General features: G+C 43.5%; 1 protein-coding gene across 1 annotated transcript in view; it reads left to right on the forward strand.

The window, feature by feature from the left end:
• Positions 1 to 16,386, forward strand: part of PDX1 (pancreatic and duodenal homeobox 1) — a 35,433-nt gene extending 19,047 nt beyond the window's left edge. The window contains exon 2 of the mRNA XM_085621632.1: positions 15,296 to 16,386. Coding sequence (XP_085477758.1) covers positions 15,296 to 15,687 — 392 coding nt within the window. The 3' untranslated portion in view covers positions 15,688 to 16,386. The remainder of the gene's footprint in view (positions 1 to 15,295) is intronic.
• The last annotated feature ends 3,837 nt before the right edge of the window (positions 16,387 to 20,223 follow it).

A 20,223-nucleotide genomic window follows, 5' to 3' on the forward strand; every position in this document is an offset into this window, starting at 1 on the left:
TTAAAACACAAGGATGACTTGAAAAATAAAAAAGGAGAAAGTATGTAAAGAATAAAGCATTGGCCACATAAGGTATTGACCCACCAGTCCTATCACTGAAGTGCCATTCATTTTAGCTGGATATACACATGTGACCAGGAAAAAGTCCGTAACTCCCAGTGCAATATTGCTGGACCTATCTCTCTGCAGGGTCACCTGAAAGCTTTTTGTCTATTCTTGATGAATTTGTTGTTGCTAGCTTTAGGACTCAGTGCACTTTATCATTGCTTACCAGTGCTAAAGTGCTTGTGCTCTTTCCCCTAGACATGGTAAAATTGGTTTACACCGGTTTGGCATATTTAATTTACTTATAAGTCCCTAGTAAAGTGGTATACCATATTCCCAGGGTTTATAAATTAAATGCTACTGGTGGGCCTGCAGCACTTATTCTGCCATCCACATAAGTATCCCCTTAAAACATGTCTCAGTTCTAACATTGCAGCCTCAATGCAGTTTTAAACTGTCAACTCGACTTGACAATATAACCCCGTCCTAAGCCTGAAACTCCCCTTTTATTGGATATGTCACCTGAAGTTAGGCCCGAGGTAGCCCATAGGGCAGGGTGCATTGTAATTAAAAGGTCAGATATGTAAATTTAAGTTTTACATGTCCTGGTAATGAAAAACTCCTAAATTCGTTCTTCACTACTGTGAGCTATACCTGTCCAATAGGATAACATTTGGTTGCCTTATTCGATTTAATACGTGCTAACCTTTGATTGGGAGTAGATACACGTTTCATGTTTGGTATGTATGGAATTGTAATGGAAAATCCACTTTAATGACAAAGTCAGATATTAAATTATAATTTTGAGAATGCCACTATTAGAAAGTTATCAACAACGGAGTGTGAGGGTGTTTGTTCAAATTGAAGTAATTTATAAAGAAACCACCTTATCTATTAGAGTGGTTTTGTGTTTTTATTACACTTTCATGAGTTATTCATATTTTGACAATTAAATTAACTTTTTGAGTTATGTCAACAACAAGAAAAACAATGGATTAAAAACAGTACACTTCACCACTTCGCGTGAAAAGCTATAACACAATTGACATTGAAACAACTACAAATGCTAAATATACAAAACAATGCAAAACAACATTACAAAACATACAGTTAACATAAAGTGACGAGTCCATTAGTTATATAAAGAAATGTGGCGGTATAAACTTTTTACACTTTCCAGGACTATAACCTGCCAACACCAACTAGTTGTATGTAACAATAGCAACAGGCACTTTGCCTTGTTTGCACACTGTGTAATTCCGTGGTTGAGAGAAGGATTTAGACTAGCTGGGTAGGGTCAACGCGTTTCAGAACCCCTTATTTCTTTAAGGGTTCCTCCTCAGGACCGGGACCAGGTCAAAAACATGGGATATTATGTGGTAATTGCTGGACTGTGGATCCCCAAGTAACAAAAATGCTCTCCTTATTTTTATATTAGAATTTTTTTTTAAGACTTATTCTGCCCATACTGGAGTTGGAAGCGTACTGCTGTATTCAGCCTGTTCATTATGAACTGGAAGGGAAGCTGTAGATGATTGTTACGGCATGGCGCCCTTCTTATTGTGAAAAGCCATAAACTGATTCGTGGAGTGACAGGGACCGGTCATTCATTCAGTTCCTGATTGTTAAACTGCAACAAATCCAGCGTTCCTCCGGCGTTCACGCATCAAAGCATCCCGGGTGTGGAGAAAGTTGGAATTTTCTGCCCTTTGTGATTTGGTGCCTGCAACCTGTCCTGGGTCACATGACTGCAGGTAGCTGGCAGTTAGAATTTGTGAATTCCTCCCGGACAGTCACAAAATAGAGTGATTAGATTAGGTGTGCCATCTGCTGGCAGGATGGCGTGGAGCTGGGCAATGCCCCACTTGCAACTGAATGGGCCGTACTCTGCCTTGGCTAAAGGGCTTGTCACCACTGCATTGTTCCTGCAGCCAGCTTGGAGTTAGGGCAGTGGAGTCAGGAAATTGCTAGACCTTCAAAGAGAAACCTCTAGAAATGTCTACTTCAAAGAAGGCACCAGGAATACAAATAGGGCATCAGACTCACTCTTCAGTTCACTTACTGGACCTGCGGAGGGACTCTCAGAGGACTGCCTGCTGCTGTGGCCTTCTGTGTACTCCACAAGACTGTTTTGCTGCCTGGAGCCTGCCTTGAACCCTCAGAGGCCTGCCTTGCTGTTGAGTCATACTTCTCCACCTGACACTAGGACTCCCAGAGTGACTACAAGGGCTAGTTTACTGGCCTCATGTTCAGAGCCATAGGGACATAACAGTCTCCCACCATCTTGAACCCGCACCTGGACCCAGCCTGAGTGAGTCTTAAACCCCCCCCCCCACCCCCAATAAAAGTGGTGCTCCTTCAGTCCTGGACGCTTAGTGGTGCTGCTAAAGGTGCCTAGATAGCCAAAGTCAAAAAATTGGCATGTAGAAAATGTTTGGCTATAAAATCTTCTGCGAAATGAGAGAAGACGGAGACCAACCTGCTTGTCGATACACCTGAGGTGCATCGCTGAATGGCCTGAATTTGCTGTAGCTCCCTCTGTGTTATCCTCCAAAGCAGCAACTTCTGTTCAGAGGTCCTTCGCCAAAGGGGAATCCGCCCAGCTGGAACGCTCATCAGCTAGAGCTTCCTGGAGATTTTCAACTTCCAATGTATAAAAGTAAGTAAGTCGGAATGTAGAAATCTTCACCGCAACTTTGTCCACCAGCTCCCCGATGAAGACGCTCGCTCCTTGGACACCGCCTGCAGCATTGCCCTCTTGAACTATACCTTCTGTAGCCGACCCAAGCTCTTTGACGGTCGGCCATATTATTCTACTTTGATCCAGTCTCGTATGACTAAATATTGGAGGTTGGTGGTTTGATTTTTTAGGCGCTACTATTGACTGAAAACTTTAAAATTTCATAACTCCAGTTCTACTGATTGGATTTTTTGTCGTTTTGGTGTCAAATAATGTATTTGAATTTACTCTACTTTTCTAGATTGGTGTGGGATTTTTCTTGTGTTTTCTTGTGTTCTGTTTTCACATTATTACTGTTTGTGTGCTGCATAAACACTTTACAAATTGCATTTAAGTTAAGTCTGACTGCTTTTGTGCTAAGCTACCAGAGCTTTAAGCATGGGTTAATTTAGTGAGTTTTGTTGCTCACCCCGACAGAGATTGTGGCTGTTACTTGAACAGGGGTCGCCCCATTCAAACAACAACCCAAGAGGGCTGACCCTTTGCCCCTAGATATGCATGTATGTATTTTCCAGGGTTTTGTGTTTTTTAGTACATGAGGATGGCAACACACATAAAGCTGGCTTTAGGCCAGATGCAAAAACGCCCACTGATATCCTCAGTATTAGACGTTTGCACAAAATAACAATACTTTCACAAAGGAACACTTGTGTACTCTCTCTTTCAATAGGATAATATACACCCTTACACACTCATCCACATACTTACCTTGTGTCTCATTCACATCTCATTAATTACCCCAGGTCCCTCCTGTCCTCGTCCCCTTCATTAATAACAAGTGAGTTAATCCTATCTCACCGACAGAAAAAAAGAACAAAGGAATGCTGGTACTAACCCTCCCCCTCCCACTGGGAGTACATGAACGTACCCTATTCCAGCGTTCCCCCTGTTCCTTTTTTCTGTCTGCTGACAGTTGTAAGGGCAAGCAGGTGCCTGGACGGCTCCTGCATTCATATCACTTCCCTGCTGCCGGGTGGCGGGGATGGCGCTGGTTCCTGGACTCCCTTCTTGCGGGCTTGAGGGGAATCCTGTTGACCCCTCCTGGGTCCTCGTGGTGGCTGGAGGATTGGATGTCCACGTTCTTTCTTTGGAACTGCAAGTCATGCAGGTGCGGGGGTCTGTGCCACGCCTCCCAGATTTCATGGCATGTCGGGGGCATGGTGTTTCTGGGATTGAAAGTGATCCCCTCTTGACCCGGCGGTTGGTTGGTGTTGGGGCGCTTCCGGGTCGGCATTACCTGACTACCGCGATTGGAGTCGGAAGTCAGGCATTATGGTGCAGTTTGGCGGTCAGCTGGCTTCGTGTTGAAATGGCCGGCCTGCAGTAAGTACAGCATAGTGGTTTCTTTTCTTGTTGTATGTGTTGTGGTGTACTCCTAGGCGCTCGTTGCACTTACAACGCTGCTGTTTCCAGTTGGGAACCTGTGGAATTCTCTTGTTCAGGCGTGTGCTGGGACTCATTTCTGCCACTTTCTGGCTCTTGACTACATTTGCCATCGTCTTTGGGGGCACCAAGTGCCGTATGTCTGGGCTGAAGGGGGTTGGCTGGATTCCTGGTCATTTCTCCTGCTTCTCCAGTACCTGTAGGTATGGAAAAACATACAAGAAGGAGCAGGCATGTGGACTATTCCTCCTCTTTATCATCGGAGTCTTCTTCCTTGCCCCCCCCTGCATGCACCAAACGGCTCAGGGAGAATGATGATTCCGGAATTAAGCGTTTGATTAAGGAAACGCTGCAGGAGATGGGTAGTGGTCCCCAGCCCAAAGGCTCTGGACGTGTTCCTCTTTCTCATTCCTCTGACTCTGAGGAGGATTGGATGGGGGGGTGATGAACATATGGGCAAAGACATAGACAAGGATATGTTGCCGGACTTGCTGAAGCATGTCAAGTCCAATATGGGGTTTCCTTGCGACGATACACTTGGTACTTCTGGGGGTTCCTTGCTTCACCAGTTTAAGAGCACTAAGGCAGTTGATGTCCCGATCCATCCCTACATCCATGAGGTTCTTAGATCGGAGTGGAAGGATCCTGATTGCATCATGCTGCCCAGGTTCATGGCTAAGCTCTACCCTCTACAGGATATGGGCAAGGATTTGCCTGACTCAATTCCTATTGATTCTTTTGTGGGGAGTCTGGTGGGTCATACTTCCTTGACTGAGGATGCAATGGTCAGGTATCCCGTGGACAAGAAGGTGGATGCTTCCCTTTGGAAGGTTTATACTGGTTCCCATCTGGCCCTGCGGGTCGACATCTATCGGAATTATGTTGCTCAGTCACTTATTTCTGATATTAAAGATCTTTATGGTTCTTTGGATGACTTTTCTGACTGTTAGGGACTTTTAGAACATATTAAGAGGCAGGTGGAGTTCCTCTCTGATGTCTCTTTCAACATGGTGAGAGCTTCGGCCCTTCCGGGGGGCTTGTGTGGCGGCCCGCTGCAATTTGGGTCTCAAAGACTGGACGATTGATTCCACCCAGAAGTCCTCGGCACTTTGGTTGCCCTTTCAGGGTCCCATGATGTTTGGTGAGGAGTTGGAAGGCAAGCTACATAGGCTTTTTAAGGAGAAGAAGCATTCCTCTTCCTCTAAGCATTGCTCCTCGGTAGCGGCACCTGCTAAGCCCAGGTCCTTCTTCCATCCCCCCTTCAAGACATCAGTTTTCTCGTGGTCATGGGAGGTTTTCTTCTGGTAGGGACCGGGACAAGAAAGCTGGGTCTCCACCTGCAAAACCGCATTCCTGACTATCTGGAGGCCGATGCAAGATTATTGTTCGGAGGTTCGCTTCAGCACTGTGTCCTGTCTTGGGTGCATTCGCATTCCGATTAGTGGGTCCTGGACATTGTGAGACTGGGGTATCTCATCAAATTCTCTGAGCCTTCTCTGGAATCTGGCATCCGCCCTACTCCCTGGCCTTTGTCTGGGGTTCAAGGCTCTGTTGGACAAGGGGACTATTGAGGAGGTTCCTCCTCTGGAGAGGGGTTTTACTCTCTGATTTTCCTGGTGCCCAAGGTGACGGGGGGCTCTGTCTGCTCCTGGATTTGAAGGAACTCAACAAATTTGTGTTGTAACTGCCCTTCAAAATGGAGACCCTCCAACAAGTGATTCCCCTGGTTGTACCAGGTCATTTCATGTGCACCCTGGATCTCCAGGACGCATATTATCATGTCCCTGTTCACCCTTGTTCTCGCAGGTTCCTGCGGTTTTGTCTAACGGGGCGTTTCAGGTTCTGCCCTTCAGTCTGAAATCGGCTCTAAGGTTGTGGCACCTTTGGTGGTTTGGTTCCATCTTTGGGGGTCCTGACTTATCCTTACCTGGACGATTGGCTGACCCATGCTCCCTCCGGAATCTGTTGTTGAGGGATCAGGAGTTGGTGTGTTCGGCGTTGAGGGCCCATGGGTTTCTGCTGAATCGCCCCAAATGTCAGCTGGTCCCGTCTCAAGACTTGCAATTCATAGAGGCCCATTTCCGGACCGATCTAAAGCAAGTTTTCCTCCCTGTGGTTCGATCGGTGACCTTGTGTTCCCTGGCTCATCAATTTCTGGAGGGGTGTTTCTTCCCGGTTTGGTTGCAGCTTCTGGGTCTTATGCCTGCGACAGTGTTCACGGTGCCTTGGGCCCGGTTTCATCTGCAGCCTCTTTGGTCACACCTGTTGTCTCGTTGGGATGCTTTGTCTTGCAATTTGTCCCTCCTGGTTCTGGTGCCTCTGTCAGTCCTCCCTGCCTTACGCTAGTGGACGGTGTTGGTCAATCTCACCACGGGTCTGCCTCTGCAGCCCTCTCCTCCAGTTGTCCTGACAGCTGATGCCAGTGCAAAGGACTAGGGGGCTATGTTGGGGTCAGCGTCCCTTCAGGGTTGTTGGTTCCTTCTGGAAGCGAGGCGGTCTTCGAATTGGATAGAGTTGTCTGCTGTGTTCAGAGCTGTCATGGGTATCCGGAATCAGTTGTTGGGTTACAATGTGGTGGTTCGTTCAGACAACATGGTGATGGTGGCCTACCTATATCATCAAGGGGGTATGTGGTCCCGGTCCCTAAATGCGGTGGTGTTCCTGTTGTTTAGTTGGGCGGAAGGGTACCTGTTGTCTCTGTTTGCTGTTCATATCTGGGGGGTGGACAATGGGGTACTGGATGCCTTTAGTCTGTGTTTCCCCGCCTCCCAGGAGTTGTCTCTGACTCCGATGGCCTTCCGTCTGGTGTGCATGAGGTTTGGTCTTCCTTTTCTGAACCTCTTTCCTTTCCGGCACAATACTCAGCTTCCCCGCTTCTAATCCCGGGTCCATCAGGAGGGGGTTTGGAGGGTGGATGCCTTGACTCTCCCATGGCCTTCTCACCTGCTGTATGCCTTTCCTTCACTTGCCTTGATCCCCAGGTTTCTGTCTCATCTGTTGTTGGAGGATTGTGAAGTGGTGGTGGTGGTACCATTTTGGCCCCGGCGATCGTGGTTTCCAACTCTTGGGTTGTTGGCTGTTCAGGATCCTTGGTTGTTCCTGTTCCCCCCGTCTCCACTGCGGTCCTCTCAGATGTTGTCCCTTAGCGGCTTCATCTGTCGGTCTGGAAGTTGAGAGGCAGCGGTGGAGGAGTGGGCATCTCCCGAGCATTTAGCAGTGGCCATTAAGCAGTTCAGGATACCTTCTACTCTCAAGTACTACAGTCGTCATTGGGGTAATTTCCAGCATTGGTGTCTGGCTCTGGAGTTGTCTCCTTTGGTTTGTCCCCTTCCTGATGTCCTTCAGTTTCTGTTGGGGAATGTCTGACAGAATATCGACGGACAGAAAATCGGCCTACAAAAATATCGACACAAAAATATCGATGTCAAAAATATCTAAGTCCTATCTACATAATGGTAAGTACAAAAATATCAAGAAAAAAATATCGTTGTCAAAAATATCGATGTTTAAAATATCGTTTTTTAAATGTTTTAATAATAATGAAAAATTAAGTAAATAATTCATTTAAATAAAAGAAACATAGTTAAAATATTATAACATGTTTAAAAAATAATAACTAATACATATAATGTTAAAATAAATTTAAAATATACATATAAATTAATATATATACTTACTCCACATAGTGCAACAGTAGGGAAAGTGTTGGATAGCGTAGGGGTAAAATGTACTATTCCCACTCTAGAGAGGGCAACAATAGGGAAAGCGTTGGATAGCATAGGGGTAAAAATTACTATTCCCACTCCAGTGAGTGCAACAGTAGGGAAAGCGTTGGATAGCGTAGGGGTAAAAATTACTATTCCCACTCCAGTGAGTGCAACAGTAAGGACAGTGTTGGATAGTGTAGGGGTAAAAATTACTATTCCTGCTCCAGGAAGTGCAACAGTAGGGAAAGCATTGGATAGCGTAGGGGTTAAAATTACTATTCGCACTCCAGTGAGTGCAACAGTAGGGAAAGCGTTGGATAGCGTAGGGGTAAAAATTACTATTCCCACTCCAGGGAGTGCAACAGTAGGGAAAGCGTTGGATAGTGTAGTGGTTAAAATTACTATTCCCACTCCAGTGAGTGCAACAGTAGGGAAAACGTTGGATAGCGTAGGGGTTAAATTAACATACTTATTAATTAAATGAAATTGGTCAAATAAATAAAATATTAATAATTAATTAACAATTTTTTTTTAATAATAAATACCAATATAAATTAATTAATATTTACTTAAATAACATTAAATTACTTCCCATCCTATTCCCCAAAAACATACAACACATAAAAATAACAAAATTAATGTATATATCAATTAATCAATTAATAAAAAATGATCACCAATTGCTAATAAATTAACAATAAATTAATTAACAATAACAATAAATAAAAAATAATAAAAAATTAATTATAATTAATATCATTAGAAATTAATCAACTAATAACATTCAATTACCAATTAATAATTAATTAGCATTAAATTAATAATCTATAACAATGAATAAAAACATATTAATTAATTATAATTTAATTACTTCCCACCCTATTCCCCTATCAACCCACAACCCGCTCTGATACTAAATTGCAAAATATACTTTAAAAAAATTACTAATTTCTAAATATTTATTACATATATTTAAAAATAATAAAAATACATTACAAAACATGCTAAACATACATATAAAATACATACTAAAATACTTAACACTAATATAAATATCGATATTATTAACAACAATATTTTTTCTAACGATATTAGCTACTTCGATATTACTTCGATATTACAAAAAACGATTTTACTTACCTTAAGGTCGATATTTTGATCACCGATGTTCTTGACATCGATATTCTGTCCCTACGACATTAAAAACTCGATATTATAGTAGGTCGATATTAAAAAATCGATATTTTGACTACATACCCTCTTGAGGGAATTGAGAAGGATTTGGCTGTCTCCACTTTGCGTGCTCAGTGGGCTGCTGTCCGAGCTTTCCGTTCACCTTGGTGGAATTTGCCTGATGTGAACGATTTGGTCGCTCAGTTGCTTTGCAGTTTTTCCTTATCCTGTCCTGTTGTGAGACCTTCTTAACCTTTTTGTGACCTCCCTTTGGTGTTGCGTGCTTTGGTGGCTTTTCCCTTTGAGCCTTTGTCAGATATGGATATGAAATTTGTGACTTTCGAGGTTGTCTTTTAGGGGGTCATTACTTCGGCCAGGCACCTTGGGGAACTGGGGGCCTTGACGGTTTAGGAGCCTTTTTTATCCTTTTCTGACGATGGGGTGGTCCTGCAGTTGGATTCTTTCCTTGTTCCGAAGGTTCCTTCCCAGTTCCACCGCTCCCAGGAGCTGGTGCTGCCTGCTTTAGGCTCAGGGAAGGTGGCGGTGGATGATCTTCCTTGGGATTATCTTTGCATTTGCAGGGCTTTGCGTATCTATTTTGACCGCAACGGTCCTTTTCGAAAGTCTGACTCCTTTTTTGTGTCTTTTGGTGTTTCTTCACATGGGTACAGGGCTTCTTCTTTGTCCATTAGTCACTGGTTATCATGTGGCCTACTCCCTTTCTGGCTCTCCTCCTCTGGCTGGGGTTAAGAGATGTTTTACTAGGGGGATGGCGGCCTCTTGGGCTGAGGTTCGGGGTGTGTCCCTGGCTGAGATCTGTTGGGCTGCGACCTGGGCTACTTCTAATACCTTTGTGAGGCATTATCGCATTCAGAATGTTCTGGGGGATTGTGCTAATTTTGGTTTGGGGGTTCTTCAGGCAGTATGCTCCTGATTTCCTCCTTTCTGTGCTGTTTTCAATAAATCACTGGGTTTGCTGCTGGTTCTGTGTCCTAGGGGTTTGTTGTGTGATGATGGCCAGTTGCTGCTTGGGTATTCTCACTTGTTAGTAATGAAGGGGACAAGGACAGGAGGGACCTGGGGGTAATGTCTTATTTAAGGGTGGGCCTAGTTCGCGAAGTAGCACTTCGCGAAGCTACGCAAAGTGAAGTTCGCACTACGCGAGCTACGCGTAGCACTTCGCGAACTGCGTAGTAACATGTTCGCACTGTGCAAGATGTTGTTTTCAATGATTGCACAGTGCAGACAAGCAACCGGCACTGTGCAATCATTGAAAATGGCATCTTGCACAGTGCGAGCTGTAGTTTTCTGCTGCTCGAGTAGATTTTTACTCGAGCGGCAGCTTTCTCAACGCGAACTGGTAGTTTCTCATCGCGAGCGGTCGCGAGCATACGCGACCTCTCGCAATGAGAAACCTGACCTCCTCGCGTTGGGAATCTCGCCGGGAGGTTTATTTTCCATGCTCGCGATCGCGAACAAGGAAAAAGTCTCGCCGGGATGTCATTTTGCTTGCTCGCGGTCGCCAACTTGACGTGGAGGACCGCGAGCAAGCAAAAAATGACCGCAGCACTACGCAACACTACGCTACGCGTGTTCGCACTGTGCTACGTGCAGTTCGCGTAGTGCGAAGTAGCGCGAACTTCGCAAACTACGCGAGCGTAGCGTAGTGCTTCGCCCAGGCCTAGTTTTATTACTTACCATTAATCATCATTACTCCTGGTCCCGTTGTCCTCATCTCCTTCATTACTTCCCTCCCTCCCAGACTTACCGGCCCTCATCTGGGGGGACTTGGTGATTCGGGAGGATGGCTGGGATAGGGTACGTTTATGTACTCCTAGTGGGGGGGGGGGATAATACTAGCATTCCTTCATTATTTTTCTGTTGGTGAGAAAGGATTATCTCACTTGTTATTAATTAAGGGGACGAGGACAACGGGACCAGGAGTAATGAAGATTACCGGTAAGTAATAGGACAGTTACACCTTCAAATGGTATGGAAGGTGGGGTAAATAAAGGTTGAGGGAGAGCAGATGGTGCAGGACCTATTGCTATAGTAGTACCTTACAAGTGAAGTTTGTGTTTTAATGTTTTGTGGTGCACCCCTCATTAACCCTGTCAACTTCAATTCTCCTCAAAGTTTAGTTTTATTTTCTGGATCTATAGAACCTGTATAGATACCAATTGCTGCCCTACCCATTGGTTGCAGAGTTTTCTCCGTACTTCTGACTCCAATCCAGTGCTAGTTTTTCCAAACAAGGTATCAATATTTTGCTTCAAATTTCAGCTGGTGTTTTAAGTGAATGTACCATTTTCTTGTGAGGTAAATTTAAAATCGTTTTCCTTATAACTTCAAAATTGGATGGATGTTGAAGATCTTTTTTTCCACCAACTTAAAAGGAGAACAAAGCCATGATTTTTATGTGACTCTGACATGCCCATATCTGCACATCCAGGGATAGCACCCATAGTAGACTATTATGCGAATTTTGTGAATGAAAATGTTTACAACATTTTAATTTTCACATCCATAGTCCATAAATGTATTACAATCGTACAAAGTTTATATATCCAGTTATCATGATAGTCAAGCATATTTAAATGTTTCCAGGCCTGGAACGGGGAGTAATTTATGGGCTCTGGAATTACCAGTCCCATTATAGCAAGTGATACACTGATTTCGGGAGCATTTCCACACAAATTCCATGTCCACTCCGGGGGTGGGATTTGTGAATGGAAACACAAGTGGAGTTATCAGTGCAAGTCAGCACTCGGTCATTTCGTATTCTTCCAGATACTACTTTGCACTACTTGTAATCAGGTCCATAATGTAATATTATGTCATTACAATGATTTAAATCCTCGTGTGTGGTTTATGGCTCAATATATTTGTTGAAACCCAATACACATGAAAACACAGCACAGCATAAACCATATTTTCAAATTCTCCTGAGTTGAATAGATAGATAGATAGATAGATAGATAGATAGATAGATAGATAGATAGATAGATAGATAGATAGATAGATAGATAGATAGATAGATAGATAGATAGGTAGGTAGGTAGGTAGGTAGGTAGGTAGGTAGGTAGGTAGATAGATAGATAGATAGATAGATAGATAGATAGATAGATAGATAGATAGATAGATAGATAGATAGATAGATAGATAGATAGATAGATAGATAGATAGATAGATAGATAGATAGATAGATAGATAGATAGATAGATAGATAGATAGATAGATAGATAGATAGATAGATAGATAGATAGATAGATAGATAGATAGAATGTAGTGTATTGTATTGTATTGTAATTGCATTTTATAGTGCTTACTACCCGAGACGAGGCGTTGAAACGCTTTTTTGGCGAGTAGCACACTACTCCACAACCCATAAAGGATTAGTGTTGAATTAGTATACTGAAATGTGAAAGTAATTTGAGTGGTGGATAGGTTAGTCAGTTATTTGGATTCAGAAGGGTAGCGGAAGGATAGAAGATGGGAAAAAGGTTTGTATTTATATAGCGCTTGTTACCCCTGATTGGGCGTTGTAGCGCTTTTTTGGCGAGTAGCACGCTATTCCAGAACCCATAAGGGATTAGTGGTGAATTAGTATAGTGAAATATGAAAGTAATTTGAGTGGTGGATATTAGTCAGGTATTTGGGTTGAGAAGGATAGCTGAGGAATAGAAAAGGGAAAAAGGTTTGCATTTATATAGCGCTTGTTAACCCTGATGGGGTGTTGAAACGCTTTTTTGGCGAATAGCACGCTACTCCTGAACCCATAAAGGATTAGTGTTGAATTACTATAGTGAATTATGAAAGTAATTTGCGTGGTGGATATGTTACTCAATTATTTGGATTGAGATGCCATAAACAAAGTCAATAGGTACTAAAGCAGAGATCTGTTGACACTGCCCGAGTGAACCTTAGTTTTTAGGTCGAGCCTAGAGCCAGCGCACATGAGCTGGTCTGCGAGACTTGTTGTCGTGGAGTAGCGAATAGAAGCCCCGCCCACTCTCCGCCCATATTTGCCATTGGCTTGTGTCATTGTCTGTCCTAAATGCTTCTGATTCGTAAATAGGCTTGTTAGTCCCTCCTTAGTGCTGCCTCCTCTTCATTTGTCACCTCCATGGCCCCTTTACATCGGTTGTTACACAGTACGTGTTATTTAGACTGTGAGCACTATTTTCTTTAGGTAGATTACACATGTTTAATGAAAAGACCATTGTTGTCCCAAATGCATGGATATTTCAAGAAATCCATGAAAGTTTCATTTGTGGTGAAAAAACTGAGGGAAGATTTAATGTGGTCCTAAAAGCCAGTATGTAGGCGAAACTCTATGCTTCGTAATTCGTGGTCTGGAAACTAGTACACTTATGGCGTCTGTCTATGGCCAGTCACAGTCAGAAGAAGGTTCTATCCTTCCATAGGCCCCAGCCTCATCGAGTGCCCACCTCGGTTCTCTGCCTTTCCTTCTGGACAGTTAACATGGCACCGATGTTTAAGTATTCTGCTGACCTTCAAACCACTGTCCAGCAAAATCTTTCTTTCTTCAATTTTAAATTAATATCTACTAAGCAAGAAAGCTGCCAATGTTTTCAACATTTACAATAGTTAAAAAATAAGAATTGAAATGTTGAGGCAAACATGTAAACACATTCAGCCTTTTAAAAACATTACGCTCAAGAATGTAGACATCTAAACAGCACCGGTAAAATAGGTAATCACTTATAAACCACCCGTGTTTTGATTTAATTTCATTTTGATCCATTGTGTTTAATTATACATGTTAAGTATATTTTCAATCACATTCCAAAACGTAATAATAGCTTCAGGCGTGCCATCTGAGCTAGGCGTCAGACACAACCGAAACACGTTCTTGTACAAATACAAAGAAAAGTTTACCGGGGAAAAGAGACGCTTATGATGAATTGTTTGAAGCTGAGGGTGTAGAATCTAAGAGATCTTTGGGCTGACCTCAAAACCCCTGCTCCATCCGTACAAAGGGTCATGTAAATCCAGCTATCCCAGGTGTCCTGGTGTCCTTCTGCCTCCTAGAGGCTGGACTCCAGCAACCTTGGTGTGATCTTCATAAATCGGATACCTGAGCTCTAGTCCCGGATCGGAACTTAATCGCCCCTCCGCGTAGCTCCTGTACTTCAAATGTGTAGGATACATATATAACTCATCTACTGGACATGGTTATGCTGAGTTGAATCCTAAATGTCCGCTCTCTTCCATCGCATTCTGATTTGTGCAATCCAGTCCCAAAAATCGCCATGGTCAAATCAAGGTGTGTACAGCAAACCATGTTCGAAATGCACTGCTACAGCAAGAACGTTCTCTGTATAGACGGACCTTTCTCATTGGAGCTGGGTTCGGAAACATCAAATACCTAACTCTGATAGGTGACTGAATACACGCTTACATACATTGCTAGTCTTAGTATCATTTGACAGTGCTAGCCTCTCAGAAGCCCCTTCCGAAGTGTGCTGTACAAAAGCTAAACCGCCCCTTCCGGTAAACGCAACTGCATTATCCGCTGTAAAAGATTGCGACTTTTAGAACAAGTTTATATTTATTATTATAAATGGTTCATGTTTGAGAAGACCTAATCAAATAGTTCATCAAATGGTTAGGCAAATATTTGACAAGTAGTAAAGTATTCTCTAATAGTTTGGCCAGCATTCACCGAACATGTGATGAAAGACAGCGTTCGAGGTGTTCGCCAAATAGAACTTCTTCAAGTATTCGCCAATAGTTGCGCAAGTATTCGCAGAGCAGGCATATAGTTTGGAGCATACTCTTTTCAAGTATGCACTAAATATTTGCGCAAGTATTCGTCGAAGCTGAATCTACAATTCAAAATGTGATTTTTCATAACTGTGATAATTTTTTTTTTATTTATGTTGCTTTTTTATAATAGCAGCGAAAAAGCATGTTTCTTTTATGCATAGGATTGTACAAGCACACTGTATGCAATTAGAAAAGTCCGAAAATAACAAACTACCAACAAGTAGATATTTGCTTTAAGTTTGTAAACCGTAAATTGGCCAAACATTTGCCAAATACTTGATTATTCCGTAAATGATTGGTCAACTATTCGAATACTTTGCGCAGCTATTCGAATTTGAAGTCTGACCCTGGTCCGCTCCAGTGACGCCTCATCTCTGTGTGCGTTCGCGGCCCCTGCTGTACATGTCGACTGGCTCTCACATGTCCGTTCTGACCTCTGCTTCTCTCCCCACAGGTGGCTCGTATCTCCTGGAGCAGGAGGAGAACAAGCGGACGCGGACGGCCTACACGCGGGCGCAGCTCCTGGAGCTGGAGAAGGAGTTCCTCTTCAACAAGTACATCTCGCGGCCGCGGAGGGTCGAGCTGGCGGTCATGCTCAACCTCACCGAGCGCCACATCAAGATCTGGTTCCAGAACCGCCGCATGAAGTGGAAGAAGGAGGAGGACAAGAAGCGGGGCCGGGGCGCCGACCCCGAGCAGGACTCGCTGGTCTCCTCGGGGGACCTGCTGCTGGGCAAGGAAGAGCTGCACGGGGCGGGGGAGGCCACCGGGGATCTGCTGCTCTCCTCCAGCCTTGCTCCCCGCTCCCCATCGGGGGGCCCCAGCAGGCTGCCGGAGAAGCGGTGAGCTCCTGGGAGCGGCTTATGCAAGGACATACCATGCCCAGACCGCTGGGCACAGAGGACTGCAATACACGGACCCTCGCAGGGCGGCGATCACCGCTCCTCTCCGGGACACTTTTAGGGGTTATTGCGCCCGGCGCCTATATTTTGTGTTGCCAGTTACAAAATCGTCCAGGGAGCTCGCGTTTCTCACGCCAGTTTTGAGTAGACATTGTAACCGAGGGTCTAGCTTTATTCCTGTACCTGCAGTTTTGTTAAATTGTCACAGTGCAGATACCGGACTACAAGTACCAGAATGCAGAGCAAATACAGGCCCGCTTGAGCAACTCTCACCAGGCAGCCTGCAACCTGAAGTACCTAAACCTACTAATATTACTGTACGGTATATATGTTTATGTAATCTTGTTTTCTTCTGTGACTGGCCTGCTCTAATCGCAAGGCTGCCCTTTCGAAAAGCGTTTCCTGAGTGAAGTATTTTACAGTGGTCAGACGTCCAGCCTCTTAATATACAGGCTCACCAACGTTTTAGTACACATCCGGGATAATTGTTCTGCAGGCTGTTTGTGTTATAGCTGTGTGTTCCTCGTGTACATATTTGCCTCGCGCCCAGTATTGTATATACTGCATTCATCCACATGATTGGGAGTATTTACTTGTTGTTAGTTAGCAGATGATTCATAACAACGATAATTTAATCATGAAACTAGCCACGTGCATTTATTATGGAGGAAACACAGACAGAGTAAAACACGCAAACGAAAAACAGACTCAAATGTGGGCATGCATCCTGTGAAAATTACGATTTTATCGAAGACAGATATGTTTAATGGTTTCTTACTACCCCCCTCCCCCCCCCCCACCAACACACACCCAGCTCCACCACATTGTCTCCACTTTTTTTCGGACTTTATAGTAATTCGTCTTGTCCTTCCACTGGGTTTTAGTAAACATCGCAGTGTCATATGGCTCCGTAGCGCTGTGCAAGAGACCAGCAAAACCTGGTTTGCGCGCTCACACACTGCACGTGTTTATGCACGCACACTTATATCCACTCAAACAGACAGGCGCCCGTGCGTATTCACCCTCACACACATTCGATTAATACGCACACGAGGACGCAGGAAGCACGCACACATCATCACGCACACATAAACGAGAAAGCACACATACAGACATAGGTACTGAGAGGAGCAGACACACGCACATCTACGCTCACTTATACACACATACATACAGAAGCGGAAGCATGCACATTCGCGCAGATACCACAGACGGACACACACAGAAACACCGCCCTACGCACAGACCCGCTCACAGCCACGCGCACATACCCACACTCGTCTATTCTCATACTCATCATACACACACACATTTCTGCTGAAGAAGGAATGCCAGTTAGAGAAATTGAAACCACGGTGTATTTTACCATTAACAACAAATACATATTCGAGCTGTTTCTTACTGCATATTCGCAGTGAACTTTTTCCGTTTGTGGTCCAAATATTGGTTTGTTGGGTGCACATTGTAGCTGGCATTTATTTTCTGTGCACGTAAATATATTCAGATTCAGAGCCGTGTGTCCCTACTCGCAGGCGTACGCATCCTAAGAGTCGACAGTTCCACTCGTGGGGCTCACTGCTCGCATCCTGTCAGCCACTGAGCTTGAAAAATATTCTAATTGGGCCAAACTATCAGCCAATCAGAGACAACATGCACATTTATTATCAACTACTCAAATCTCTGTTTATGAAAATGCCGGCGTTTAAACAACGAAACGAACGTTATGAAACAGCGTGTGCCAGTTTCACGCAGGTCACAGTATCTTCTGATATTTGGACCCCTGGTCTGCCTTTATCTTTCAGTCTTTTAAACGGGCTGTGATTTTAAAGTACCAAGGAAAGCCGTCGTTTAAAATGTTCTTGGAAAAAGATATACCATCCCGACAGCACCGAAGTCAACGTATCCCTGTGGACTGTAAGCGGCCCTTAAATCCTGCAGAATTTAGCATTTTTGGAAGTCTGTCCTAAGCAAAGTAATGTAGAAATACTTTTTTGTAAATTGTGTTAGCTTTTGATGAAAGTGGAGCATACTGTTAAGAATTATTTTCCCAATCCGTTTCAGTTAGTAGCCAAAACAGTGCATCCATGACTTTGATATTTAAATATTCATATAACCTTTATTAAAAAAAAGTTTTATTTTATGAAAGCGGAGTAAACTGTTCACGATTCTTTTTTCGGTTCTTTTGACCGTCTGCAACCAAAACGCTGCATAAATGACATTGGCATTTAACTATTCATATTTCCTTTATTAAAAATGAAAAATAGTAATATGTATCAAAACACAATATTGCCACCAAGGTGTCCAAGTCACATCATAACCCAAGAGGTCAAAGGCAGAGTGTTTTGTAAATGTCAACAGAACTCATATACGGCATTATAAGACCATGTTACACGTTACCCATTTTGGGGCAGATTTACAAGTCCCTTGCACCATTTTTGCGTCACTTTTCCCATGTAAAAAATGATGCAAAAGTAGCGCAAGGGGCTTGTAAATTAGCCCCTTTGTGTTTTTATATTACATGCTTTTTGGGGTAGCTATCTTGAAACCCCTGTTTTCTTCACATTGCAGCTACCACTTAGGCACCGATTGCAACAACAATATTTAGGCTCACCATTCATGAGGAAGTTGGTGGTAAAAACAATGGTCAAATGCTGAAAGCCAGATGATTTATGCAATTCTGTAGCAGCAACATTTACCTTGTGGTTCTCAGTTTGCTGCATTTGTCTCTTAAGTTGCTGGACAAGCTGCAAAACTTGCAGAGTTCACAAACAATATTGCTTCTAACTAACATGGGAAATAATAATACTACTAGAGAATGTGCCACATAATTTGCAGTTTTTCCACATACTCAATAAAACCATGTCACATTATTTGGTTCTCTATGTCGTCTAATCCTAGTAGCCCAGTCAATGTTAAAGTTTTGTGGAGTCATTTAGGGTCTGTAATTATGGTGATGAACAGGGAACCATGAAGTATTGCCCATATTTTACAGTGCACTGTGAAATATGGATACAACTGCATTTGTGTAATAAAATCACCAAAACAATTATACACACACACACATATATATATATATATATTCACTGAAAAAACCATAGGTTTTAGGCACGTTATAGTTAGAAATTAGCATTTAAAAAACCTTACAAATTCAGTGAAAAAACCATAGGTTTCAGGGACATTATTGTTAGTTGGACATTTCTCCTGTACAAAACCATAGAAATTCCCCCGTTATAGTTAGTTCAGCTAACTATAACTCACGCACCCGCAATGCACTGCTGATGACATCACATATTACATCATTCATGACATGATCAGTGACATCACTGATGACATCACTAATGACATCATCCACGTGAAAATCTGATGCACCTCCTCACACTGACCATGTCATGAATGATGTAATATGTGACGTCATCATCAGTGCATTGCGGGTGCGCGAGTTATAGTTAGCTGAACTAACTATAACAGGGGAATTTCTATGGTTTTGTATGAGAGAAATGTCCAACTAACTATAATGTCCCTGAAACCTATGGTCTTTTCAGTAAATTTGTAAGGTTTTTAAATGCAAATTTCTAACTATAACGTGCCTGAAACCTATGTTTTTTTCAGTGAATTTCGATGGTTTTTTAAATGCTAATTTCTAACTATAACATCCCTTTTAAGTCCCCTTGAATCCTGATGGTCCCTGGTGGCCAAGTAGCCCACCAGGTACATCCAGTAAGCACCACATAGCTGTGTTGCAGAGAGGTGTTCTGAGGCCACGCCCCTTTTTATCCCACGATGCAAACGCGGCTTCTGGCACACTGCTGCTTAGAGGATGAAGTTCACTTGTGTCCTTAGCTCCTCAGAACACAAGAGGACCTCATTGCCCCCACCAGCAGTGCACCAGAAGCTGCGTTTGCAGAGTGGTGTAAAAAGGGGCGTGGCAGCAGACCACATCTCTGCAACGCAGCCCTGTGGTGCATACAGGAGGTACCTGGTGGGCTAGTTGGCCCCTCAGGGAACCTCAGCATTGAAGGGGAATTAATCCCCCAACTTAAAACGTGCCACGGGGTGCGTTTGCACTGTGGTGCAGGGAGGGTGGGGCCTGATGTGACAAGTGCACAAACGCACCCTGTGGCACGTTTTAAGTTGGGGGATAAAGTCCCCTTCAATCCTTAGGGTCCATGGGGGTCAATTAGCCCACCAGGTACCTCCAGTAAGCACCACAGGGCTGCGTTGCAGAGAGGTGGTCTGAGGCCACGCCCCTTTTTACACCTCTCTGCAAAGCAACTCTATATCAATCAATCAATTTAACTTTATTCGATTCATAGAAAGAATCATAAAAGTTTGCAGTTCAATACAAATTTAAAAAGAGAAAGTTATTCGAATCATTAAAAACCGATTCAATTAAATACATTTACAAATTTAAGATGCATCAGTTAAAAACTTCCTTCTGGTAATCACAGACCTCAAAAACCTTGCCACTACCACACAAGTA

Source organism: Triturus cristatus, chromosome 8 (genome assembly GCF_964204655.1).
Source record: "Triturus cristatus chromosome 8, aTriCri1.1, whole genome shotgun sequence".
Taxonomy (NCBI): domain Eukaryota; kingdom Metazoa; phylum Chordata; class Amphibia; order Caudata; family Salamandridae; genus Triturus; species Triturus cristatus.